The sequence below is a fragment of the Thalassophryne amazonica genome, chromosome 2 (genome assembly GCF_902500255.1).
Source record: "Thalassophryne amazonica chromosome 2, fThaAma1.1, whole genome shotgun sequence".
Taxonomy (NCBI): domain Eukaryota; kingdom Metazoa; phylum Chordata; class Actinopteri; order Batrachoidiformes; family Batrachoididae; genus Thalassophryne; species Thalassophryne amazonica.
The window spans coordinates 141,508,720-141,525,880 of record NC_047104.1 but is presented as its reverse complement, the minus strand read 5'-3'; the positions used below and the strand labels follow the sequence as shown (position 1 = coordinate 141,525,880).

At 39.1% G+C, this 17,161-nt stretch overlaps 1 protein-coding gene across 4 annotated transcripts in view; it reads right to left on the bottom strand.

The window, feature by feature from the left end:
• The window catches only part of usp8 (ubiquitin specific peptidase 8), a 28,124-nt gene extending 11,364 nt beyond the window's left edge, over nt 1–16,760 (bottom strand). The window contains exons 1-16 of one of the 4 annotated variants that reach the window (XM_034195051.1): nt 16,670–16,760; nt 15,986–16,150; nt 14,697–14,841; nt 13,239–13,324; nt 13,004–13,142; nt 11,527–11,569; nt 11,114–11,285; nt 10,622–10,784; nt 10,371–10,512; nt 8,844–9,118; nt 8,227–8,733; nt 6,033–6,107; nt 5,567–5,865; nt 3,377–3,598; nt 3,056–3,269; nt 1,042–1,284 (exon numbers count right to left, since the gene is read on the bottom strand). In XM_034195051.1, the coding sequence (XP_034050942.1) occupies nt 1,042–1,284; nt 3,056–3,269; nt 3,377–3,598; nt 5,567–5,865; nt 6,033–6,107; nt 8,227–8,733; nt 8,844–9,118; nt 10,371–10,512; nt 10,622–10,784; nt 11,114–11,285; nt 11,527–11,569; nt 13,004–13,142; nt 13,239–13,324; nt 14,697–14,841; nt 15,986–16,089 (2,829 nt within the window). In that variant the 5' untranslated portion in view covers nt 16,090–16,150; nt 16,670–16,760. The remainder of the gene's footprint in view (nt 1–1,041; nt 1,285–3,055; nt 3,270–3,376; nt 3,599–5,566; nt 5,866–6,032; nt 6,108–8,226; nt 8,734–8,843; nt 9,119–10,370; nt 10,513–10,621; nt 10,785–11,113; nt 11,286–11,526; nt 11,570–13,003; nt 13,143–13,238; nt 13,325–14,696; nt 14,842–15,985; nt 16,151–16,669) is intronic. The other 3 variants (XM_034195071.1, XM_034195065.1, XM_034195060.1) reach the window with 3 other exon arrangements.
• Between the last annotated feature and the right edge of the window lie 401 nt (nt 16,761–17,161).

The window sequence follows — 17,161 nt, the reverse complement described above, 5'->3', positions numbered from 1 at the left end:
TCTGTTATGGACGAAGAACACAGGTTCATTTTATTGATGGCATTTTGAATGCACAGAGATACCGTGACGAGATCCTGAGGCCCACTGTTGTGCCATACATCCAAGAACATCACCTCATGTTGTAGCAGGATAATGCACGGCCCCATGTTGCAAGGATCTGTACACAATTCTTGGAAGCTGAAAATGTCCCAGTTCTTGCATGGCCGGCATACTCACCGGACATGTCACCCATTGAGCATGTTTGGGATGCTCTGGACCGGCGTATACGACAGCGTGTACCAGTTCCTGCCAATATCCAGCAACTTCGCACAGCCATTGAAGACGAGTGGACCAACATTCCACAGGCCACAATTGACAACCTGATCAACTCTATGCGAAGGAGATGTGTTGCACTGCATGAGGCAAATAGTGGTCACACCAGATACTGACTGGTATCCCCCCCCCAATAAAACAAAACTGCACCTTTCAGAGTGGCCTTTTATTGTGGGCAGTCTAAGGCACACCTGTGCACTAATCATGGTGTCTAATCAGCATCTTGATATGGCACACCTGTGAGGTGGGATGGATTATCTCAGCAAAGGAGAAGTGCTCACTATCACAGATTTAGACTGGTTTGTGAACAATATTTGAGGGAAATGGTGATATTGTGTATGTGGAAAAGGTTTTAGGTCTTTGAGTTCATCTCATACAAAATGGGAGCAAAACCAAAAGTGTTGCGTTTATATTTTTGAGTGTGTATATATATATATATATATATATATATATATATATATATATATATATATATATATATATATATATATATATATGTTATTAATGTTTCACTGCACTCCATAATAAAATATAATTCAAATTTGAGCACTTAAAACTTTGAAAAGACTGGCCAATGACATGAATTTGTTTTTAAAGGGATTTGCGTGGCTGTATAACCTTGCTAATAAATATTTGATAAAAAAAAACCCATTTAATTTGCCAATCAGACTTTTTTTTTTAGGATGAAAGACCCTAAGAAGAGCTGCCGCTTTGTCATATCTAACTGACCTGCAGTGAGCACTTGCTGGACGAGGCCAGAGGCAGTGACAGGTACATGAAGGTCTCAAAGGTGCGTGACTTGCGGTGGCAGGTGAGGCACTGTACAGTGGATTTAAACTGACCCTGGAACAGTGCAACAATGATGGACTCATTGAGCATCTTGTGTTTTCTCCATGCCAGGTCTGCTGCCGTCTGATCATCCAAATGATCATTGTCATCGTCATCCTCCTTATATCGCTTTCTGTTGTCTGCCTGGGAGATGCAGACAAACAACATGAGGGTCCAAAGAAACAACTCAAACTGAGAGCTTAGGCAGGCACGAAACACTGCTCCCAAATATGATTTCTGCAAAACATTACAATTAACACTAAGAAGAGCTGGACTACAATGGGAATTATATACTTAATTTTTGTTCACGATGTAGTTTTTATTCGGCACCTATGTCATCTCTTTCAGTTTCATTTGCATGCAGGTAACAGTAAGATAAAGTCAGGTTAATATTTGTAAATTATCTTATAGATGAGTTTAATTATCAGTTAGGGTGGAGAGACAAAGTGGACAGACTGGGCCACCCTGATGGCAGGCAGGTCTAAAATTCACACAAAAGGGATGGTGATGAGATGGAGCGACATAAGAACTGTGTTGCATACTAAGTCATGAGGTCAAGAAGTTAAGTAAAGGTGGACGGACTGGGTCAAAACGACAGCAAGTAGAGACTGCCATAATATACAATGCAAGTATTCACAGCGCTTCACATTTTCCACATTTTGTTATGTTACGGCCATTTTCTAAAATGTAGTACATTAATGTTTTCCTTCAAAATTCTACTCACAACACCCCATAACGACAATATGAAAAAGTTTGCTTTTCTCAATACTTTGTTGATGCACCTTTGACAGCAAGTACAGCCTCAAGACTTCATGAATATGATGCCACAAGCTTGGTGCATCTATCTTTGGGGAGTTTTGTCCATTCCTCTTTGCAGCACCTCTCAAGCTCCATCAGGTTGGATGGGGAGTGTCACAGCCATTTTTTAAATCTCTCCAGAGATGTTCAATGGGATTCAGGTCAATTCTGTGGGAGCTTATATGTAGACAGGTGTGTGCCTTTCCAAATCATGTCTAATCAACTGAATTTACTTCAGGCGGACTCCAATTAAGTTGTAGAATCATCTCAAACAGGATACACCTGAGCTCAATTTTGAGCTTCAAGGCAAAGGCTGTGAATACTCATGTACATGTGATTTCTTTGATTTTTTTATTTTTAATAAATTTGCAAAAATCTCAAAAAACTTTTTTTTACATTGTAACTATGGAGAATTGTGTGTAGAATTTTTAGGGAAAAATGAATTTTATCCATTTTGGAATAACGCTGTAGTGTAACAAAATAAGGAAAAAGTGAAGTGCTGTGAATACTGTCTGGAAGTACTGTACGTCCATCCTTCTTTGTCTTCTCTAAACCAACTTCATTCATAGCAAATTGGTGGAAAGATGGCTTTGAACATCTCTTTTTTACCCCACATTAAAACCAGGTTTCAGTCTTTCCTACAAATCATTCTATTCCCTGCTGCTCAAGAGCACATGAAGCCAGTAAAGTCGGTCAGTACAGGCAATGATGCGCATCTTAGGTCCACATGCACAAAAGGTTCTGATGGCGCATCAGACCAAACAGATGCAAACGCCACACTGATCCAAAAGAAACAAGCACACACAACTATTTACTTACTCTCTAATTTGCCATCAAAATGAAACCCAGTGGAGGGAATAAAAAAAGGGGAGGGAAAAAAGGAAAATTATAAAAGACTAAGTTTATAATCATTAAAGGCAAATGTGCAACAACATATGGTGCAAGCATAAGGCAAAGCAGAGCAGACCTTGTCTGAACAATTTACTTTTAAATGTTTCATTGAGAGACAATATACTTACTTATAAATGAAACATTTAAATAACCTTTTTTTTGTGCTGCGAGCAGCTATCTACACTGTGAATTCCTAATCTGCTTGCCTGCTAAAAGCTGTGTAAACTACCTTGTTGAGGTCCTCATGAAGACCATCCATAAGGAAAAGCAGCAGCTCTTGTGAGTCTTGCTGGTCATAGGAAGCAAACTGCTCGTTGATTTTGCCTATGGTGATCTTAAAGTCCCGTGGACTGATGCACTTGTACAGACCTGCCCACAAGGCCTTCATAATCACGCCAAACTCTTCTGCCACCTCACCTTTATGACCAAGAATGTTGGACCTGGCACAGGAGGAAACAGAGGTAGAAGATATCTGTGATCATTCAGCTGCCTCATCACACCAAATATATAGTTGATGGCAAGTAATTCCAGTTATCTGTGGCCAGACCTGTTTATGTCTTCCATGTAATAATTGTTGTTGAAGTAGTCAGCCATGGCAGGAGTGTTGCACAAACACTGCAAGATGGAGTTCATATAGCATGTGTTGCCAAGGTTACGAAGGCCAGTCAGAGATGATCCCAGACCTCCAAATGTAGGATTTAGGTTGCGGATTTTGGCAGCAGATGGGCGCACGTTCTCCACTTTAGAATACACTTTAGCAGTATTCGGCCTAGCGGAAAACGGATTGAGATTGAACAGATGGAAGAGAAAAGTACTGAATACAAAAGAATGCAGTGGTTTAATATGTACCAATGATGGAGAGTAAAAAGTATATGTTTACTCATGACTTTGTTCCTATTTCTGTCAATACTTATGCATACCAGTTTTGGATTTTGTTTTTATTTCATTTTATTTCACTTTGAGTATAAAATGCATTATTTTAGACATTTTAATAAAGAATCTTGATTTTTTTTTTTAAGCTTGATGTTGCAAAATTTTCAAATGTAATACAAGGGTGCCAAACTACTTCACATGACTACATATACAAAAATGTGTGTGTGGAATTAGAAGGGCAAACACTTCTTAGCATGGCAAAACTAACTTGTGTGTCCAGTTACAGTTTGTGGAACCTTCTTTAGCTGCTGATTTGATTATGCTAAATGTTCAAAATCAAAATTGATTTAGTGAGCAACTATTTCATAAAATCATACAGTATATGCAACATGGACAGTGTGCAGCAGTGTTATTAAAAGTCATTAAATGGACAAATGTTTTACAATCTTTCATAAAACAGCAGCTACAAATCCTCCTTTTCAGATTGATGGAAGATGGACATCTTTATGCAACAAACAAGGGTACTTTAAAAAGCTATCGGGCACACCTGGAAACAAAAGTATTTGAAAGCTCAAGATGTGAGCTTCTTCCGTGAAGAGAGTGACCAAGTGGACCAAGTGCATTGAATTTATGGGACACTATTCAGAAAACTACTGCAAGAACAATTTTTCTCCAGTAACATTTTCTTGGTGAGGCCGAGAACTTCTGAAGTGCCCTGCCTGGCATGGCACTTTGATCAGGCACGTTAACATGGGGCAGAAAGGCAGAAAACCTGTGGGTGAGATTTTATAATGGAGCTGTGTAAGAAAAGGCATGTGGGGGGACGACAAACAAAAAAAAACTTTGCCAAATGAACATGTGGATCAATACCAGATCCTTTGTGACAACCCCAAACATAAAGGGGAGAAGGCAAAAGAACAATTTAATCTTACAATGTTCATGAAGGAGTTTCACCTTGGAAAAAAAAAAAAAAAAAAATCCTTGTAGATTAGAAATGCAGTTAAAACAAAAATAAACCTGCCGACTGTATTTCCATACATTACTATACAAACCCTAAAGACTAGATTCCAACCTATGATTTCTGTTGACACACAGAAGTCAGGACTCAACCCTGTAACAATTTATTCACCTGTATTTGGCTATTTGGCTTATTTGTCTTGTAAAGCACCACATTTCAAAGTAGTGCAGCAGCAGACCATGGCATGAATGTCTCATTAGATATAAATAAATACAGCATGCAAGATAATTTTCCATTCTGATTGAACAGTTAATCCTCAGAGGTCAAAGCAAACACTAGAGTGTGGTTTCAAACACCACACTCTGGTAAATGAGATCTTTGGCAGCCATCTAATTTGCATGATGCAACAAACACTGCTTTCAACAACATGTCTGGACAAAGTATTTAGAGATCTTTGTCCAACATGGCAACAGCTTTTATCAAAATGCATCCGTGCTTTTGTTTATCTTTTTTTATGTGAATCTATATCTATCTGTAATAACTGTCAGCATCAACTATAGGGGGAAAGAAAGTATCCTTGTGCCCTATTGAAACAGTAATGATTAAAAGAAAATATCTTTGTGCAGCTGTTCATGCTATTAATAACCCCCTAACCCCGGTTGTATATACACAAAAATGTAACTATGCACACAATTCTGAAAACCTGAAGCGCATGTATCAACAATATTGCTCCAAACTTTTAAACTCTAAGCACAGTTCCACTGGACTCACTCAAATATAATTCTAAATAACAGTTGTGCAAAACTGAATACAAACTCTATAATTTAGCATACTCGTATTTTGTTCACCTAGAAACACTAATGCAATACCCTGATTAGGAATATAATACATCTAAGTGTGCCATACTTGGTCTCTCTGTTGATGGTTGGTATGGAAGCCGCAGCGGTCTGGGGGATGGCTTTCTTCTGGGACTCCTCTCTCAGGTCCTGGCTAATATCAGGGGAGGAGTATGAACGTTTCAGTTTGGACTGGTCCCGTTCTCGCTCGCGGTTGGGGTCTGGCTCAGCCCGTCTTTGCTGTTTCTGTTTGACTGTTGGTGGTGTGGAAGGGGGGGTTTGGGGAACAGTAACCTCAGGAGGGTATAGGTGGACACGATTGGTTGGGGAATGGTAGTATCGGTAGGTCCCTGTCACTGTGTCAAGGAACTAGTCAAATTAAAAAAAGGCAAGAAAAGAAATAAAATCAGGCAGCTGATAACAAGAAATACAGAAATTACCAGAAATGTCAATCTTCTATAACTCTCTCAAACAATTCACCTGCATTGTAACAGCAGCTAATGCACAAGCGTACTGTATGTGTATGTAATTTGTACCTTCATCCAGCCATCTGGCAGACCTGGTACACTCCGCCCCATCTCCTCACTTCTTGCTCTTATGAGAGGATCCCTCTGTAGAATCAAGAAACGCACACAGACACACCACAAAAGTCTTTAAAATGTCTCTAAAGTGAACCTTTGATGTAAGGGTAAAAGAATTTTAGAAAGTTTTCCTGAATTTCAATGTTATCTAAAGTCTGGGTCAGTTAGTGAATCACCTTAGTATCTGTTCTGCTTTCTTGTTCCTAAATGCTGACAAATTATATCTTAAGAGTAGTTTTTCTGGCCAACTGATTGTTTCCTTTTTCTCTCTGTCTGAGATGCAGCTGGATCTTGGATTAGATGATTTCTGTAATGGATGCGAACAGATCCAACGAGTGGCTCGACTGGACACCTGCATAGACTCTCATCAATTGTTGTTGTGTTGTGTTCTGTATTGTAAACCTTTTTGGTAGAATGCCCTAAGCAGTAGGTCATCCCTTTGAGTCTGGTCTGCTTGAGGTTTCTTCCTCAGTATCATCAGGAGTTTTTCCTTACCACTGTCGCCCGTGTGCTTGCTCTAGGGGTTGGTCAGGTTAGACCTTAGTTGTGTGAAGTGCCTTGAGGCAGCTTTGTTGTGATCTGGCTCTATATAAGCTAAAATTAATTAAATTAATTTTCTGAATTTTTAGTATGACCATATATTCTTTATCACCAATCATCAAACCATATGCCTTTATTTAAGAGGATTTCTGATTCAATTATTTTGTTCAAACAAAACACGCACTTTAACTGTAAGGATTTGGAATCACACTTAAGCACTATGTGTAAAAAAAAATATCATCAACATAGCTGGCTGAGCTGTTGATGTGTTTTGGTCTATCAGTTATTTTTAAGAACTGTTGCCTTTTAGCTTACATACCTTACAAACAAACTTCACAGCTGACGTAAAAAACATAATAATAATAATGATAATAATAATAATAAAATCCTCAGTGACCTCAGAGTTGCAGCTCTGCTTTTTTGTGGATGATGTGGTTCTGTTGGCTGAGTTCAGATGTGCACTGGGCAGGTTTTAGGCAGAGTGAAGTGATTAGGATGACGACCAGCACCTCCAAATCTGAGACCATGATCCTCCGTCGGAAAAGGGTGGACTGTCCCCTCTGGGCCATGTGGGAGGTGCTGCCCCAAGTAGCCCAAGCCTTCAAATATCTCAGGCTCTTGTCCATGAGTGGGGGCAAGTTGAAGGGTGAGATCGATAGCCAGACTGGGGCTGCAGGTGATGATGTACAGACTCTGTACTGAATCATCGTGAAGAATGAAAATTAGCCAGAAGGTGACACGCTCAAATTCTCAGCTAATTTACACTTTACCTCACATGAACTTCAGGTAATGACTCAAACAAGGTTGCAGATACAAGCAACACAAATGAGGTTTCTCCATCAAGTATCTGGGCTTACACTCCAGGACAGGGGGAGAAGCTTGACCAACTAGGAGAGACTCTGAGTAGAGCCGTTACAACTTCATATCAAACGGAGCCAGCTGAGGTGGTTTGGGCATCTGGTGAAGATGCCCCTAGTTATCTTCCTAGGGAGGTCTTCCAGGCACACCCCAGGACATGGTGGAGGGATTATATCTCCCAGCTGGCTTGGGAATGCCCCGGGATCCCCCAGGAAACATTCGAGGACTTAGATGAGGATAGGGAAGCGTGGGAGGAGCTGCTTGGTTTACTGCCACCAAGACCCAGACCCAGGCAAGGGGCAGAAAATGAATGAATAAATGAAAAAATCTTTCATATTTTAGGAAAATTTTAATTCATGAGATTAGGTTGCCAGTTGGAATATTAATTTGATGAAAATGGTTTTCAATTTTATTTATTTATTTATTTTTAAATCCATAGATCTCAGATCAAGGCTGGATTTCCAGCATTGACTCCATTTTGATAACTGGAATAATGCATGTTTGAATTGTGATACACAGAAAGAAAATTCTACTTTTAACTCCCACTTGTTTTAAGAACTTCTGTAGTCAGTCCCTTTGACTTCTCCCTTGTTTTGCTCAGGGTCACCACAGCAGATGTGGGCTGGATCTACATGTTGGCACAAGTTTTGTGCCGATGTCCTTTCTGATACACCTCCGTATTACATGGAGAGAACTTCTATAAAGAAAGGAAAGAATGGTCATGGTGCATAACAGAATTCTGAGAGCTCACCTTCATCTCACTGCCAGTGTGGTTAGAAGAAGGAGAATCCAGAGAAGTACTTTTTAATGGTGTGTCAGAGTGTTGCTCTTTTCCTCTTCTTTCTTTTTCCTCCCATCCTTTGTTCTCCTTGTCCTCCTCTTCTTGTGCCTTTTGCCTCTCAATTCTCTTCTCCTGATGCTGCTTGGCCTCCTCATTCTTTCTCTTTTCACTGTCCTCCCTTTGTGGCCTTTGTTTCAACTCTGCCTCCGTCTGTTCCTTCTCCTGTCTCTCTTCTTCAGGACGCGGCTCTTGGATGTGTTGTTCCTGCTCATATTTGGTCTTCTCTGTCCCGTTCACAGTATACATGTCTGTCTGGCTTTGTTCTTCTTTGGACAGAGTAGTGCTGGGACTGAATAGTGGTTTAGATGAACGGTCAGGGACAAGCGGGCTGTTAAGGGCGGAGTCTTTTGCTGAACCATTCTGACTAGCCTTACTTTCATCCGACAACCTGACAGATGGCTTCTTGGTTCGGTCAAACTGTGACAAAGATAAATAAGTTTAAATAATTTTAAAATACAGTGAGTGATGCCAATTTATAGCACCAGGAAAATTTAAATCACAGCAAAACCAGTTCTCAGTGCACTTACCTTTGGTAAGACCTTGGCTGTGGCACCTGACTGGCTGGTTGATCCTGCTGCAGGGCTCTTCTTACTAAGCTCAGGTCCAGCATGTGTGGAGTTTGTGGTGGGGGAACAGACGGTGTCTGGCAACTTGTCATTTACCACAGATTTAGGTGTGTTGTGGTCTGTTGGAGCAACACCATTCATTAGTGAAGGAGCTGATGGTTCCAGCTCAGGTTTAGTCTCAGGCTCTGGTGGGTTTGGAGGCTTTATTTCATCCAGGGATGGATAGCTGAAGTTCACTGTTAATAAGAGGGGACACAAATTATCTAACTGACAAGTGAAAGAGTGTGTAACACAGGAATAACAAAAAGAACACAGTTAGGGAAGCCACCAAGACACCATGACAACCCTCATGGAGTTATAAGCACCTGTGTTCTGTGACTGGAAAGACTGTGCACAGAGCAAACTTTGCATCACCAATTATACAGCTTCATGATGAAGTGGGATCAGACTTTAGCCCTGGGAAGCACCTTGGGGCGACTTATGTTGTGACTTGGTGCTATATAAATAAACTGAATAGAATTATATTAATATTTAAAATGCCATTTAGTTCACCTTTAAAAGAAAAGTGTTATAATTCAGGTGCATTTTGCAGGAAGGCACATCGAAGACTCAAACCTAGATTTTGTTTTCCATAATCCTTGTTTGTTCCATCTTAACACAAAAATGTAACTGTCATAAGTATCAGATACCCATGACAGCTGTTTGAGACTTCTGTGACACAGGCAACAAAAACAGATCCAGTGCAGAAGGTTCCCGGTCCAAACGCCACCTCTGCCCATTCTCCATATAATTACATTACCCCCATCCACAGCCCAGGATTAATCCTCTATAGGGCACCACAGTCTCGTTTGAATTTACGCGTAATATCGTGGTATTTCACCACTTCCGGGGACATAAACACAACATCACTTCTAATGGAAAAAATGGTGTACTGATTTGTTTTTGGCTGCAATCACCGAAGCAGTCATGAAAAGTGCAGTTTTTTCCAGTTACCAGTGGAGACAGTAGAACAAGACAAATGGGAGATTTAATGTGAATAATGATACTGAGGCTGTCCGCGGAAGTACGTCATATGCTCTTTCATTTAACCCCTTTATCACTCACCCTCAAACGAGACTAATGTTCCTTGTTCCAAAACTGACAAGCAATGTAAAAACTATGACATAATATACACGTCTGTGTCATACTTCAACTGAGTTGTTACAAAAAAGGTTAAACACATGTTGTAGTGCTTTTCTTACTAAGCGATGGTAACTACGGAAATAGTCAGGTCCATAAATATTTGGACAGCTGGTGTATTGTGGACACGTTCTTTCAGCTGCTCCTATTTACCCATGGCTAAGTGTGATGAATGGTACTACTTTCATATCATTTATAGCACAAAAAATACCATGAAATATTGTGATACAATTTTACACATGTATCGCCACTTTCCAATTCCCAGATGTGACAGCGACGAGATGAATGCTGTGCTGGTCTGATACTTACACTGAGGGAGGGTGCTGATAACGCTCTGTCTGGGAGGCTGAACTTTAGCGTTGGTTGTGAACATGGGATAAAACAAAAGCCAGTTCTCATAACCTCCCTCCAGGACCAGTGGCTCACTACGCAGGATGGTGATGCTGTCCCACTGTCAAAAGCACAAACATAAACTCAAAAGACAAAAACTACAATGACACAAAAATGCTAGAAGTCACATGTATGCATGCAGTAAATTGTAAAACATTTGACACGCATACCTTATAAAGGGCATCTTTAAGGCTCTGCAAAGTGGTGCCCAGTTTCAGATCAGTGATGGAACTGCACCAGTCTAGCAGGACAATATAATCCACAAAACCCCGCTGTTTCCAATGATATTTGGACTCCTCTGGAAGCTTCCCCTCAATCTGATTCACAGTGATTCTGAGAACCAATTACAGTGCAACCCATGAAATCAAGTAAAGACTAATTTTGTGTAAAAAACAGTTAATGACACAGTGAGTCATAAAGACAGAACGCTAATAAATACATTAATATTACCACGATCATCAAAAATTCTAAGAAGAGTAAAGCAGTACACAGACGAAACAAACTAACGATGTCTAAGAGAGTCTGACAGCAGAGGCTTCGACATTTAATTTTTCAGTATAAAATATTCAGAGCATCAAAATACAGATTAGATGCAATTTGAACTGAGTTTCCTTAAAACTAAAGTCAGACCTGAAGACCTCAAACCAAAACTCCTTTATTACCCTGGGCTGATGGCCTCTTCAGGCACGCTGATGCAGGTCTGAGCTGGGATTCGTATATGAGATTTCTCAAAGTCGCTGTGGCTGCGAGCATCCATGACAATAGTTGTAATAGCCTGGTCCTTCATCATGTGAAAAAGATTCTCAGCTGTGATTCCACCAGCGGGACCTGGTGCTGTCAGATGAATTAATGACAAAAAAAGGCAAATTTGTATAAAAAAAAAAATCCCACTGCAAAATTTTTTTTTTTTTTTTTTGATGAATTAATGACAAAAAAGAAAAACTTGTATTAAAAAAAAAAAATCCCACTGCAAAATTTTTTTTTTTTTTTTTCAAAAAATAAGAATTCTGGCTTGATCAATGTGACACCAAGAACTACAAAGCGTAACCAGACTGCTTTGTGTTATTTACGTTACCTTTTGAAATTGCAGTCATCAGCTCATTCTGTTCTCCTTTCACCTGACAAACACACCCAAACAAAAAAGGGACTCAAACAATGTAGATGCAATTGATGCTTGTTACTTTCATCCCGGTTACATTCATTTAAAACACTTAACTACCATTTTCTTTACATGCACATCAATGCCAGATTTGAATAATCCTGCAAGAATTTTAACGGATGCCTTGAGGGCCTGGTTTCATAAAGTGGTTTAATCTTGTTTAGTCGACTAAACTTAGTTAAGTCGACTAATCTTTTGATGGTAGTCATTGTACAAAGCGCTGAGTCAGCTAAAGTTTTGCGTTAGCTGACTAAAGTTTTTAGCCTGCTCCAGAGGAGGCTAATCTTATTTTAAAATCTGTTGATAGATCCAGTAAAACTTGAATAATGATTAATAATTTTCACCAGGCTTTTCCCTGAATATTATGGTAATGTGTGGAGTGGTTCTTTGTGCTGTGCTTCATCCAGCATGCGCGCAAATGGGACATCACTCCCTCTCTCCTCTCTGGCAGGAGCAATTACAAGGGGGGAAAAAAACATGACTTTCCCTTTAGCGTTTGTTGAAAAATGAACAACCTAAACCAATCAAAAATGATAATCAACCCATATGTTTGGTTGGTCCTTATTACTCTTCTTGGGTTGGGGGGGAGGGGACGACGACTTCCCCTTTATCATTGGTGGAAAAAAGCATGACGTAAACCAATCAAAACCACAGACCCCACATGGACTGATCAACTTCCCCACGTGGGGGTATTGCTGAGAAAAAAAAACCCCACCAAAGACAAAGTTAGGTGCCAACGCTGCCTCCAGGAGGACAACAGGAGGAATGACAATGTGTCAGGCCTGTGACATGGCTTGTGTTGGACAGAAATGGTTTTTTTTTTGAGTTGCACAAATAATTTGTGTGGCATCTTTTTGTTTTGTAAATAGTTGTACAAAAAATGCCTGAAGCATTTCCTGCATTTTAATGTAAATAGTTATATATAACTTTGTTGTTTGCTACATTTGTACATGTTTTTTGAAATTTACAATTTATATTTGCAGTCTGTTATAAATAGGGATGGGTATTGATAAGATTTTATCTATATCAATGCTATTATCGATTCCGCTTATTGATCAGATTTTTTATCGAGTCCCTTATCAATACCTCTTGTGAATTTTATGTGTACTAAAAGTAGGCTTTACAGGTTTTCTATGTCAACAACATTTTATTGAGTCAAAATAAATAAATATTAAATTGGTCACTGGATCCTTGATGTCTGGACATGAATAAAAATAAATTAAATCTGTACATGGTCACTGGATCCTAGATATCTGGACATAAATAAAAATAAATAAAATCTGTACGTGGTCACTGGTTTCTTGATCTCTGGACACAAATGAAAATAATCATGTCGCATACATGTTACTTAACATGTATAATGCAGACCAGAATTCTTATTTGATATCTCTACCTTTTTCACATCTTTCTTGTTAGCAGATGCTGCTTTGGGGGAGCTTTGGCCATCTTTCTCAGTTATTTCTTCCCTCTTTTTCATTTCGTGTTGTCTCTCCTCCTCCTCAAGCTTTTTTCTAACTTCAACTTCTTCATACCTGTTCAAAATACAAATCAGAAAATATTCAACACTTTTTCCCCCTTCAATGTCTTTTCTAAGTTTGAGTTATATAAAAACAATCAAAACTGCCAACCTAAGTTTCAGGCTTTCTGAAAGCTTCTCAGCTTCTTCAATGGCTTTCTTAAAGTTGGATGGTCCAAGCATGGTTAGGAAGTAGTCCTGTGCACATGGAATTAGGCAAATGTTTGATCAGAAATACCCAAGATGCATAATTTCTTACACTAAGGTCAGCCACAATCAGGGCGCATTTTGTCTTGCAACAAGCTTTCAAATCAATCAATTTGAGCTGTATTGTATAATGGATATTGTTTTTGGAACTATATAAATCATTTCTCTTTTTGGGGGAACCAAAAATGTTAATTAAATTTTCTTCCAGTGTGTAGTGAGCGGCTCGTATGGCAGCACCCTAACATCGGAGTAAATGTGAGGCATTATTGTAAAGCGCTTTGAGTGTCTGATGCAGATGGAAAAGCGTTATATAAATGCAGTCTATTTACCATTTAATTAAGATTTCCTTTATGACATATAAAAAAGTGTGTATTTGTATGTTACAATAGTCATTACCATGGAACTCTGAATTCCTGTTACAAAATATTTGAAAATTTTATATGAGCAATAACAACATTCATCTGAAATTAAACTAATAATCTAAACTTCTACTTATTTTGTCTTTTTTGTTTTAAAAACATTATTAGATTTATTTCAGACAACAACTTTTGATATTGGTAACCTACTTGGCAACACCAACTCTGGTTTCACAATTATGCACGAGTATGTGAAAAATTAGGTAGGTGTCTGTCCCCATTACACATTCCTGTAATGTGCAGAATATTAGCTTCAAAATAATTTCAACTCTATACCAGTATAGATAAATATATTGTTTCATAGCAGAGTTGTTATATGTTATTGCAGGACTTTGTCTAATTCATACAAGTCCATGAAACCTATGCCATAGTTTCTGCCCCTATGTAGTGTCGTCCCTCAATAAAATACGACTGACAACTTACTGCTATATGAACCTGAAATATAATGAGATTACTTTGAATAAAAGTATTCCTTAGTCTAATCTTTGTAGCTAGTCTCACTTGTGTAGTTAAAATGTAAATCTTTAGAACTATTGATGTTTTTCCATGTATGTGCTAACATTTTACAACTAAACATGCGTTACAGATGTGAAAGCTCAAATAATACACCTGGACATTTCAACTAGAACTACTGATAGCTTCGATACATTCATGAAAGCATTAAAAGTAAAATTTTTGTGAGAATAACTTGTAATAATGTACATGGTAGCTCAATCAACAATAAATTCCACGGACACTACTCTAACCAATACGAAAAATTAGGATGCGGACACTAAAACAAACACAAAAACTCTTTTTTGTTAAGGAGGACATAGTTGGGTGTTAATTTATGCAAATCTGTAGATATACATTTTTTCACTTTTATGTCCTGCTGCTGGTATACCCGGTTGTGGCTGATCCCACTGTTTAACAAATACTTAAAGTTCCAAATGATTGAAACTTTATACCGGTTGAAGTTTGAAGTCTTGTCTTTTCTTGATGAGATCATACACTGTTAAATACTTCATGTAGAGCACATATGCCTTCTCCTCATCTCTGTCCAGACGACATTCCTCAGCTGCCTTGAAGATTTTACAAGCACTCTGAACATAGCTATGACACACACAAAAACAAAAGGTAATTTCCACTAATGTAGATAAAAACACCACTCTTCACTAACTGCACGCAATTATGCTGAAAAAGATTTGAAGTGGATATTTTGCCAGATACGGCAAACACGCACCTAGCACTATTTGACTGGATCTCCTCGCTGATTGGCTAGTTCAAAGGACGTGTTGCGGCGCCCTCGGCATTGAGTGTTGGTGCCAATTTTTCATCTTTAAATGCTGTTTTGGGTGCCATAAAGTCATTTGAAACAGAACAGAAAATCACCTACTGGCGGAGGGATTCTATGCTGCTTTGGGTGCCATGAAGTTGTTTGAATCGGAGCAGAAAATCACCTACTGCAGGAGGGACTCTCTGACACTAAAAGCAGCTCAAGGAATTCTCGGATGCTAAAAACAGCTCAAAAACGTGGCATAGCCGTGCCCGAAATTATTTGCACGCAGTGGAAATAGCTCGAGGGATTCTCCGACGCTAAAAGCAGCTCAAAAACATGGCATAGCCGTGCCCGAAATGATTTCCACTGTGTGGCGAAAATTATGTCACCGGCGCTTTCGCCATGCGGTGGAAATAATTTCGGGCACGGTGGAAATAATTTTTGCAGTCTTGGTAATCTTCTGTGTTGGGAGGGGATTATAAATAAAACCTGCAAATTCAAGACAGAATAAAAATGAAAATACAGAAGTCCATGTCGGCACGTGTGTTCATCCTGTTTTTTTCCTCTGTAAAGTGTCATGTCTGCAAAACCTTCGATCAATCTACCTCTAAAAATAGCAAATGGTAAAATATGCCAATTTTCAATAATGAAAATTAATATCCAATATTGAGCTACTGTCATGAATGTGAAATAAGATCTTAAACTCCAATTGCCTTTAAGTTCCTGCCCGACCTCGGCCGTTCCGTTCCATCGCGTCGTGAATAAATTTAGACGGCCGGCAAAACAGCGTAACCTGCCATTTTGCTGGTGCCACATATGGTGAAATATTGTCCAGTTCAATTTTGCTGGTGCCGCTATGTTGAAATAAATTCTGCAATGACGTCATTTGAACTAGCCAATCAGCGAGGAGATCCGGTCAAATAGCGCTAAGTGCCTGCTTCCCGTATCCGGCAAAATGTCCACTGCCAAAAAGATTACCTTCTTGTGCTACTCTTGTCCAGCTTAATGTCAGCTTTCTTATTAAGGTCTCCTAGAGATGTGGACAGGTAAAGGTCCTTCAGCCCAGTGGACACTGCAGGCATCTTGGCCGGTGTGTTGACTCACAGCTTAGTCTTCAAAGCTGCTCACAACCTCTGAACATCTCTACAAACGGTTTTAAAAGGAAAACAGCGAAAACACGACTTACAGAGTTTGTTAAAACACGGATCTCCTGATCAGTAACGATTCATGGGCATGCGTTAGCTATGACACGCGTTTGAAAATAGTCCAAACTACAAAATCACAACATTTCTGATGATAAATTAGCCACCTCTACGACACTATAGATGCGCATGGGCCAACATGTCAACACAGCCATTCTGCTAGTACTTTTTAACATGACAACAAATAGTTTTTGAGATCTCCCCGTAAACATCTGCCCTGAGGGATTTTGCGTTAAACAACTAGTTACGGACAAATAAATAGCACTTAGCCTTTTAATGTTAACGTAGCTGTGGTAGCTTCCAGAACTAGCCAACAAACGCCAGTTAGCAAGCTACAGCTCACGTAGTTACAGAAGCAAAACACAAAGAATAGTCATGAACAACAGCATTATCTTTCAATAAAACACCGCAATATTACATAACGGCTGAATACTACAGTGGCGTAGTTTAAAACATTAACCTTTTTTCACGCGTTGCTTACACTTGAGTTACTTTTTTGACAGCTGACTTCTGGTTGTGTTTCTTCTTCATTTAGTATTGCTTGAGAAGCGGCAACAAGCTTTAAGGTGTACTGCTGCCCCCTCTTGGGTTGGAGTGTGTATCACAACACTGGTTAAATCAGAATCAGAAGTATCCACAAGAATACAAGGAATTTGACTTCGGCATGTATGAATATATACTAAACACTGAATAATTCACAGTAACAATGTGCAGACTGTTGTACATGAGGTATACTGTAAGAGTACGTATGATCCCCGTGCTGCCAGGCAAGATCTCAAAAATCTCAAAATCATGAAATGAACCTCAAATATAAGCAGGGAAAACATTTTGTAGAGTGTGCAAAAATAATAATGCAAAATTATTTAATAAAACAAAAAAATCTTGACAAAGTCACTGCATTTCTTGCACATTTTTATTTTGCAGTGATAGACATGTCTTCAATTAAAAAGGT